An 11,232-nucleotide genomic window follows, 5' to 3' on the forward strand; every position below is an offset into this window, starting at 1 on the left:
GTTGACGTATCATGATAGCATCAGGACTTATTTATTTTGTTCAAACAGAATGATCAAAGTACATGTAAACTGCACATGATGGCGAGCTATTCCTATGAAACAAATGTTTGTTTTTATTATATAAATACTTTTTATTCGTTTGAGGTAAAATGTTAGAATATAAACAGGATCAATAAAATACTAAAAGGAAGAAATGAACATGAGTGGTGAACACAATTGCATTGAAACACGCAAAATTTTAAAGATATCATGAATATTAATCAATGTATGAAAGTTATCAACAACTCAAATAATTTCTTTTGACATATTTACAAAAATATGTTTATCTTACGGATCAATATGGTTGTTGACAATCTATAACCATTCAAATATAATTGAACAGGCAGAGTTTAACAAACAGTGTATGTTAAATACTCTTCAATAGAGAAAATAAAAAGATCAAACTACCAATTTAAAGGTTATGATTCTAATTGAAAGTTTATTATACTTGATACAAGGGAACCTTGATAATTGCACGATTTTTAAAATAAAGAATAGTAGCCCTTATTTTGGAACATTCAACGACAATTCGATGAATATCATTGCAATAATACTATTCTTTAACTTTGTTTCCAGTTGTCTCTCATTTTCCAACTGCATTCCTTGAAAGAATAGCAGTATATACATATAATACTAAGAATAGCGTTAGGCCCATGTAACTCAATATTGGAATCGTTTGAAGTCAATATTTATCTTGAGATATCGTAAAGTTATCTGTAAATCAAAAACGTATCATTAGTATGAAATATTAAAAATCAATAACCTGACCATACCCTCTTTTTTATTTACATACTCATTTATTAAGTGTCACAAAACTATAGAATTTTTCGTGTTGGTGGTGGTGGTTGAGGAGCATGGGATAACAAAATTCTTGTCTGGTCTATAACATGAAACAAATAAACATACTTACTAGCAACAAATAACAATTAATAACAAAGCCACAGAAGAACCCCATCCACTGTTACATTTGTATTAATTGGTCGTCCACTAGTGATCTTATAGCGAAATTCAGTAACTTCCAGAATTATTCCACTCATATAATATCAAAAACACCAAAAACATAGATAAAAACCAAATACAGATTAAAATAAATCGTGGATCAGTCTGGAATTCACAAGAGTTGCGCTTTTCAAAGGGTTAAAGTAATCAGACAACACAATACATATATATATACTATATATTATATCACATGCCATGCCTATTGTGACAGTTTAAGTCAGTCTTGATTTTTCTGCATGGCAGACCGTGTCAATACAGCAGTGTACCCTGTGTTACCTCCAATATTTTACATCGCATTTCCACATTATCTGTTTGGAGTATACCTTGTTTTGGCTGTTGAATCAGAGTGGATTAATAGAAGAACACTATTTTAGACTTACACAACCCAATGAAACCATCTTTTTATTCACACGCGTAGGGTAACTACAGTCCGAATATGAATTATTATGTATAATGTGTTAAGACTGATTTAAGTCTTATTATTATATCAACTGGGGCAAACGAATGGGTGCAACTAGTAAAGCAGAAACTGACTACTCCAGCTATTTGAAAATCGTCATTAGGTCAGCCTCGGTTTTTGATACGGTTTGTGTTGCTCAGTGTTAAGTTCACTAGAGTGATGATTGGTAAATCGTTATCTAGGGAACCATTTTGATAGCTTTGTTACACACATATGCTGGCCAAAATGTTTGATTGAATATAAACATGAATCATGACACTTCCAGTAAATATAATAAAACAAAAGTTATCTCTAACACTTTGATAAATCTGACTGCAGATCTAATCTCTAGTCCTGTTCTTTAAACTGGGAACTACGGAACTGTTCATCATTTTCTTTTCTTGTTGATAACATCGGACGCTATCTTAAGTTGATTGACCGTTATGGAATAATCGTTTCACAAATGATATCGGATATGTTCCTTACGTCGTACTACAATCCCCTTCTCTTTCCTGAATGTAACCTACCGGATTTACCGGATTTGATATCACGTTTTAAAGCAACACGACAGGTGCCACATGAGGAGCAGGATCTGTTTATCTTTCCGGAGCGCCTGAAATCACCCCTAATTTTCGGTGGGGTTCGTGTTGTTTATTCTGTAGCTTTCTATGTTGTGTCATGTGTACTATTGTTTGTCTGTTTGCCTTTTTCATTTTAAGCCATGGCATTGTCAGTTTATTTTAGATTTATGAGTTTGACTGTCCCTTTGGTATTTTTCGTCCCTCTTTTTTTTTATATATATCTTTCGGCAATGCATGTTGTAGTCCTAAGAACGCCTTTGATTTCAAGATTCGCATTTTTGTTTAACTCTTCTTCCAAGTTTCACAAAAGAAAATTTAAACAAATATAATACAAATAGCTAATTTTGTCTTTTCGTAGATTTGGATTTCTCAGTTTAGCTCAATAAAAAATATACAAAATCTCATGACAAAAGGGTCGATTTTTCAATTTCTTACCTTAAATGTCTTTATTAAAGGGGGATGAACTCTTCTTACAGGTGTGTATATTTTACAATGTATGCTTCATGCAACTGTCTATAGTGTCATTTTAGATGTTTATGCACGCTTTTTTGTAAACTGATTTTGTCTTGAGTTTCGTTGTACCATGGTTGACCAAATATGCTTTTACTAAATATTAAGAAAATGAATATTGCAAAAAAAATAAATGAAAAAATATACGCACCGTTGAAGAAATTTATAACCACATAAACAATAGAGATAATTGAAAAATAAAAACAGGGTTATAAATTAATAATTAAATAATATTCCATGATAAGATATGAATGAAATCATTATACTTTCCAGTATAGTATAAACAACTATTATTTTAGACAATCTAGTGAGTAATGGCTAAAATATATTTTCTTTTCTCTATTTTGTTTTTCATGAACACAATAGAAACCAATGCTTACAAAAAATGGCACTCTATCTAACTCATATAAAAAAAGAAGATTTGATATAGTTGCCAATGAGGCAACTCTCCACAAGCGATCAAAATGACACAGAAATTAACAACTATTGGTCACCGCACGGCCTGTAACAATGAGCAAGGCCCATACCGCATAGTCAGCTAATAAAGGCCCCAAAATAACAATGGAAAACAATTCAAACGAGAAAATTAACAGCCTGATTGTAAAAATAGATAAAATGTCAAGTTTTTAAAAGTACAAGTAAGCATAATTTAAGGTGCGCCACAAAAAAGATTAAACATTTTACTGCTTGACAATTATTAACAAATTAAAAAAAAACCAACATTATATGACAACAAGCCAACACTCCTATAAACATTGAAGTTATGGAGTAAGTTATCAGACATCTGCCATCAGTTATAATGTTCACCTATAGAATAAGGGAGTAAACATCTTAAAGATGTTCCTTAATAAATGGCTTAAGCATTTGACAATGTTTAACTTTTATTTTTTGTTTTCGGGTAAGAGAATTACAATTATGACAAGGGTTAGCTTTTATAACTGTGTTTAAATAAATTCTTGTCATCGCACAGTATATATAACTATAAGGTTAAAGTATTGATAAACTTTGATATCGTATGTTTCTTTCTTTTTCTTTGGAAACCATCTGTTGACAGGAAGAATGTTTACAATAGTAAAATGTCAATTTTGTAATACAAAGTTTCACTTTAACCGTTTTAACAAAGTAAAGAATTATAACATCAAAATATCGATGATGAGTTTATTTGCTTACGTAATTAAAACTTAGAAAGAGGATTATAAAAATGTAAAAATATAATTTCGACAGCATCAGCAGCAGATGGAAGATACATGAAAATTCCCAGATTATAAAATAAAAAAAACCCCCATAATTGATGAACAATAAGATTTTTTCCCTGAAAATAGTTCCCTTTGATATCTTCCTGCTCTCTTATAACTATATACATAAATAAAAACAAATTCTTTATCCCGAAAAAAAAAGGAAGTTAAATAATTGGGCTCTTCCAAAAAAAAAATCACGAAACCCAAAGGCATTGAATCATTGAACATACAATTGAAAACTTTTTTAACTGTGTATCTTTTTGAAAGTTTCATTCATTTCTACAGGTTCAGACAAGATTTCCTTATTTAAGACATTTAAAACATGTAAAAACTCAACAGTAATCGCCCACAAAATAGTTTATCGAATATTTTTTTTTATAAGAAATAAGTGTTAAATACGTATTAGCATAACACTCTAAAATGGAAAGCTTTTTGATCAAATTAAAAAAGAACTATGTAGTATACATAAAAAGAATGTACACTGAGATGTTATGATGATATGTGACAAATAATAAAAAAATAAGTCATAAATGATATTATACAATTATAATCTTTGTAGGATAAAACATTGTATTGACCTCAATCAAGACTTTATCATCAATAAACAACTTTTGCACGAATAATGAAAATTGTGAAATTTCTAGAGTGTATATTTGGTAACATTCTGTATGTTCTTTTCAATATGTTCTTTTTGTACTGCAAAAACCTAACGACAGCAAGGCTTGAAACTGAATCAATACAAATGTACATGTGACCAAGCTGAAACGGATGGCATACCCTTAAATATATTATGCATTATCAAAAAAGGAAATAATTATACCTAATATTGGTTATATCTTTCGCTTAATATTGCAATTTTATAGAATACTTGACACATTTCCGATATCCTCTTAACATAATTTATTTATAAATGCTTTATTTGTCTGAATTGAAACAGACCATCAACAATTATGAAACTAATTACATCCTTGATATTAATTGTAAAATGGTTAGAAAATACCGGTAAGACTTACTAGTAATATGAAATTTTGTTATTCGACTTAAAGTCTTCACGTATACTATATAAAATGTATTTATATAACGCGTTCAAGAGACAAAATTTCGTTTTTAGTTGCTATGATTGGTTATTTTATTTTTGACAGATTCAAGATCAGTTTCAAAGTATACTGCAGTTGTAGGAGATGCAGTAACGCTTAATTGCCCAGAAAATTCAAAGAATTCAGTTACATGGCATGGGCCTGAAGACTACTTTCCATATAGTGAAGATGACAAGATTAACCCTGTACTTATCAGCAAAAATATTGATATAGTTGGGAATCATAGCAAGGGAGAATTTTATTTAGAAATTCTCAATGTATCGTACGAAAATCAAGGGAATTACCGATGTAGAGTATTAAACAACAGAGCAGTTGAATATGAGATATCGCTGGTTGTCAAAGGTAGTACTAACATTCAAGTCGTCCTTTAAGTCTTTATTTATACGAGTTGTCATCAAAATGGAATCTGATTTAAGGGGTAGTTTTTCAGTTAAGGTCAAACATAAAATAATTGATACCGTTAAAGGTGTGACCAAAATCTTTGTATTGTCTTCATAAATGTTAAAAAGCAACAATATATAGATTGTTCTAAAATATTGTTTAGGCTTCATAATATAAAAATGTATAGAAGCTCACTACTATAAGATGTGCGTTATTAAAGATTTTGTCATTATATCTAAATGCAAGATAAGTTGATTAATACCTTTTTCTTTGCATTTTCCTCAATACTATGGAAAACGGATTGATTAACATATGTGTACTGTTTACTTGACATCTGGCTTTAGATACGTAACATACATTAGAATGTTGAAAAATAAAAAGGAAAGATCACCTTCGTTAATTGAAAACAGCTTTGCTACCACACTATCTAGATAGGCGATATTTTTTATTTTTTATTATTAAAAACCATCTTGGTTGCAGCCATCAAAGTCAAAGTGCTGATATTTGCAAAAATTAAAGAGGTATCATATAATATAGGATAATGTCTCTAACATGTCTAATGACGATGCAAAAGTTGCTAATTCTGCATATACCAACGCATTTTAAAGATATCTGTGATGACTCTGATACCGAGGTGTTTTACCCACCTCCATTATTGAACTGTCACTGTTAACCATCTAATGTTTATGATTTGTCATTTTTTAGAGTAACTTTTTTGTCAAGTGAAAATACTAACTTCCGGCTCTGATCTATATGTTTTTTCAATAATGAACAAAAAAATCAAATAAATCCTTCGTTGCATAATCCATCTCTATTTTTCGTAAATGCTGCATTGTCATATACATGAAATATTTATTAAAAAGTGTGACTAGAACAATTATAAAACCTTTTATGTACTATACTTTGTTACAAATTCCGGAGACATATCAGTTTGCTTATATATCTAAGAATATTTTATTTCCACTAAAAATACTAGTACTTATTTGGAACGTCTGTTACTATTCGATGGTAATGGTGGAATTATTTGACCTACGAGATAATGACGAGAAACGTTCTTGGTTGTCTCATGTTTTAAATGATTGTTTAGTATTAAGCAATATTGTCCTGACCAAATAAGCTCTTATTACAATAATAATTATTTAACAATTTAGTACTCTGTTTTAAAGATTCAACCAGTAAAAAAACATGCACCTATAGTTGTTAATGTTTGTGTCATTTTAGTCTTTTGTGGATAGTTGTCTCATTGGCAATCATACCACATCTTCTTTTTATATAACACACGTTTTAATCTATTGACTGGCACTTCTTATCTCATAGTTTTGAATCTGCCAAAAAATATTATGTATTTACCATCTTTATTAAATTTGAAAGATGCCTATATAACGTCTTAAGCATTTAAAGGACAGGAGATAACATCGAGCAATTTTAGTAAAGTTAAAACTTACAAGATCATGACAAACAAAATTAACAAAAAAAGGACTGGCAAGCACAAAACTGAACGAGAGATTTCATATTGCTTACAATCTTTAATATATGTCACAGAAACGTTACGTTTATATTCTTTGTTGTCATTGACATATCTGGTGGTATGAGATCAAATAACAATTACAAATATATATTTTTACACTTATCGATTCTATTTTCCGTTTCATATAAGCCTTGTGTAGGCAAATATTAGATTAGAAAACATTAAACAGATTTATTTACGATAAGTTATGACTTCTGTAATAGATAAACCATCAACAGATAAAGAACTAATGGCCAATGATGAACCAACAGGAACACATGAGGTAACCAACTATCCTGACAATCCCCTCCAAAATACCAAAGCTCAGACTGACTACAGTTTCAACAATTTAAACGTCAGCATTCAAAATAAAGGTAAGCTAATGCGTTTTAAATTATCGTTTTAAGTGTAAAAAATGAAATAATGAGGAGTTTTCAAATGACATATTAATATTGATTTCTTTTGGAATTCAATCACGTTTATTAAATTGCTAGATTACGTCCTTATAAAAAGAAATTTGAAATGGTCTTGCATATCAAAAATGTTGTGTGCACTTTGTATTTGAAATGAGTTCATGCATCGAAAAAGAGAGGCGAAAGATACCAAAGGGACATTCAAACGCATAAGTAAAAATCAACTAATAGAGAGATGACAATGCAAAATGAAAAAGATCAAATAAAAAGAAAACAGTATACATAAAACAATGAAAACGGAAGACTGAGAAACCACGAACCTCGTAAAAACTGGGTTAATTTCAGGTGGTAAGGATCCTGCTCTACACGAGTCACGCGTCATACTGCTTATATATGTATGTACAAATCTAATGATAAGTCTGACTCAGTTGGTCACCTTAGGGGGATCAGGAGGAAGGCATAGTGGTTATGATAATTGGAACGTATCCATCTATTAAAGGGGTTTCCATAACAGTGATTTAAACCCAATCACTTGGAGCTCTTGGTTAAATAGATTTGAATGATCGAAGTGTTTTATTTGACTAGGTTATAATTTGAATTTTTCATTTTTACTGAATCATCACAATTACAGTAACTGGTTTCGTGACACTTTATTATTTGATTCGTCCAGAAAATTATTGGTCAAGAATGTCGATTTTTTTTTATATCATTTAACAGAGACTTCATCATGTTCATTATGATCAAATCTTTTATAATTAGGATTTTATGTTCTTTTTTAAAGGTTTTATACTTTGTATATCTATCATGTCTATATTAATTTTTTCAGATCTGTAATTAAATGCATTCAAGATAATAATGTTGTTTTGTATCTTATTTTAATGGATATTATTCTTATCTCATTAATAACTTTTTTCTATTTTACTTCAGGCTGTACAAACGAATTTCAATTCATTATCGTATGCATAGCCTCTTCAGTTGCAGTTGTGATTGTCATCGTTACTTTACTTGGTATTGTATTATCACAATATTACAAGATAAAATACAGAAAACAAGATCTTCCAGAAATCGAAATTACGAATGATTACGAAGAAATCGATAGCACGAATAGTGACGTAACACACGACGCACACATCATTATCAACCCAAGACAGGAGAGTCATATCTCAACAATCAGAATAGAAGAAATAAACAGGCCATCAGATGCCATAGTTATTGACAAAAATGCTTCAAAATGTCTAACACAATCTACGGATGAATATAGTGTTGATTCAACCCATTGGCAAAGTGCGATAGATTACGAAAACGATACTTTTACTTGCTATACTGATGAAAAGAATCAAGACGATTACCTTCATCCGTATGTCGGACTAGGACCACAGGACTACTTAAGTCCATATCAGCCACTGCAGTTACAACAAAGTTATACAGATAAATAAGATCAGTGCTAATATATTTGGTACACATGTACCCGGATAGCATAATCACTTAATAAATATCTATATATATCTATATTATGAATAAGTATATTTCATCTACTATGATTCGTTCAGGAATAGTCAAATATTAAACTGTATGTTCAAAGGTCGAATAAAAACGGCGGATAGAAAAGTGACATTCCACGGTTATTTTTAGAATATATAAAAACCGATATACTATATGACGTCATCTTATTTCTTTCCTGATATTGTTAAAAAACAATTTAAAGGGTTTATCTATGGAAAAAAATATTTAAATTCATAAAAGATGTACACAAACATATGAAAATAACTGAAATAACAACTTATAGGTTTGTTATTGTCAAAGAGACAATATCGAATCTATAAAATTCCAACAAAATCAAATGATCGAAAATTAAGCATAATATTATAAACTAACGATTTTGCTACAAATCATATAGAAAATTCATAATATGACAATTACAGCCCTTGTTGTATAAGGTCAATACAGGATATATCGACTCAAAGAAGAATATCGACCCCGGAATCGACCTCAGTCCAAACACTTCTTTCTTGTCAATATGTCCTTGTATCGACCACATACAAGTTAAATAAAACAATAAAAGAAGGGATACCGAAGTACAAGTTTCATAATTGACTACACTTGGCCTAATTTGGTTCCCCATTGATTTTTAGATTTATGCTCCCTTAAATTATAGATAATTCTTGTTTTAAAAATGATTACTGAGATGTACCTTAAATATTTAAACGTAAATGAGGGACATATGCCAATGACAATACAAACGTTTACAATGCTGATACTAGTAGTTATTTTTTACTTATTCTAACCATGAATATTTGAAAAAAATGAAATGATATTATAAGTATTACTACATTCTTTACAAAAATGTCTTTAAGAATGTGATTTCTCAGATAATTGTAATTGACAAAGTTATGGCATTTTACAAGCCATATTAATCTTTCTGGTCTTTAAAAGACGTATGTGATGTAAATGTTGAAATGAAACTTCGGATTTTATTTAAATTTGATGGTTTATTGCATTGCAAAATTTTTCTGCAAGGTATTACGTGTATAATAATGAATTATTTTAGAGCAATTTTTTTTTATCAAATATATTCAATCAAATGAGATGTAGCTTTTGTTTTCTGAGTGGTCATTGGTCGGTGTTGACACCTAACGTCATCAATGTTAATTTTTATTGGTCAATGCGACCTATAGTTTTGTAAACACTATTTATTTCAGTGTTTTAGAAAAGACCCTATGTCTGCTCCTTGTGTTGCAAGTGTTATATATTGATTGATCATTTTTAATTTGGTCGTAGTGAGTGTTTTTTTCTTATTGATGCTTGTGTTAAATGTGCTATACTTTGTGTTATGTATATACTTTGTTCCTAAGCCAATATATTGTTTGACGTTTTACATGTTATTTGTAGTTTTTATGTTTTCTTTCGTTAATATCTTACTGTTTACATATAGTTTTCAATGTGAACAGTCTGTTCTGTAAATAGATACAAATGTTATACATGATATAATAAGCTTTTATGTTTTCGTTCTAAGTATTTATATGTATGCAATTATCTTAGATTTCAATAATATGCATTTGTAAATCTCCCGGAGATATGTTTCAGTTGAAGAAGGAAAGAATAAAGATAACGACACTTTGCAGATACAGTTGAGTCCAAGGTGTCCGCTAGGCAATGATGTCGTGATTAGCTGCTTTCGTCATATCCGCAATTTAACAAAAAAAGGAACGTTCTTGTTATTGTTTTAGTATTCTGAAGGGAAAGAAATGAAAAAAAAATAATGAGTTAAGGGGTTCCTTTATAATCAAAATCCCATGATTTTTCATATATATAGCCAATTTACATTAATCAATTACACCGTCAGGTAAAATTTGTTTCATTTAAGTCAAATTTAGATAATCTTGAAATAAATTTTTCTCTGCATCCTTGGAAGTATGTTAGGTTCAAATTCAACCACATATTTTATTAAAACTTTTGTAAAATTCTTCCTAAAATACAGAGATTTAATTAGTAAAAGGAAGTTTGGCTCTACCTGTAGAGTTCTTATTCAAAACGCGATGATATCACATCATAAAATGTACATTGATAATTTTTATAATCAATAAAATTAGATTTATCCGTTTACATTCACTGATCATTAGAGTAAAGTTGATCCAGAGGTGATCAATGTAACACCGCAGTGAATTTTGAGTTGTTATTATTGGTTCCAATATAAATTTTGTTTTTGCTGAATTAAAACATAACTTAACTTTTATATTGCTAAATTTGTACAGTTACTCACGATCATACATCCTGCTGATACTTGTTTTGTATATTTTTGCATTTCACAAGGTCAGACGGTTTATAGCGTCACTAGAATAAATTCGTTGGATGTGTGTTAACTGATACTTCAATAAGGAAAAGGACCGATTAATTCATTAGTTGTAATAGGCTTAATGTCAGTACACAGATTTTGCTGTTGTTACATGTATGAACACTGTTTAATTTGTGCTTCGTACAAATTTGTTTGTGTTAAGCAGTTGGTACTTGATTTTTACAGCTGGTCTTAT

General features: G+C 29.9%; 1 protein-coding gene across 1 annotated transcript; it reads left to right on the plus strand.

Annotated features, from left to right (window-relative positions):
- The first annotated feature begins 4,950 nt into the window (after window positions 1–4,950).
- On the plus strand, window positions 4,951–10,804 carry LOC143058858 (uncharacterized). Its single transcript, XM_076232340.1, has 3 exons — window positions 4,951–5,245; window positions 7,016–7,165; window positions 8,132–10,804. The coding sequence occupies exons 2-3, from the start codon at window positions 7,042–7,044 to the stop codon at window positions 8,638–8,640; spliced, it is 633 nt and encodes a 210-aa protein (XP_076088455.1). The 5' UTR covers window positions 4,951–5,245; window positions 7,016–7,041; the 3' UTR covers window positions 8,641–10,804.
- Window positions 10,805–11,232: the final 428 nt, after the last annotated feature.

Source organism: Mytilus galloprovincialis, chromosome 14 (assembly GCF_965363235.1).
Source record: "Mytilus galloprovincialis chromosome 14, xbMytGall1.hap1.1, whole genome shotgun sequence".
In the NCBI taxonomy this organism is placed as follows: Eukaryota; Metazoa; Mollusca; class Bivalvia; order Mytilida; family Mytilidae; genus Mytilus; species Mytilus galloprovincialis.

What these genes read in the sequence shown, in the direction of transcription:
- LOC143058858 (XM_076232340.1), top strand. Translation starts at nt 7,042, where the DNA reads ATGGCCAATGATGAACCAACAGGAACACATGAGGTAACCAACTATCCT. An exon ending in CGTCAGCATTCAAAATAAAG is followed by an intron (nt 7,166 to 8,131) that starts GTAAGCTAATGC and finishes ATTTTACTTCAG; the next exon opens with GCTGTACAAACGAATTTCAA.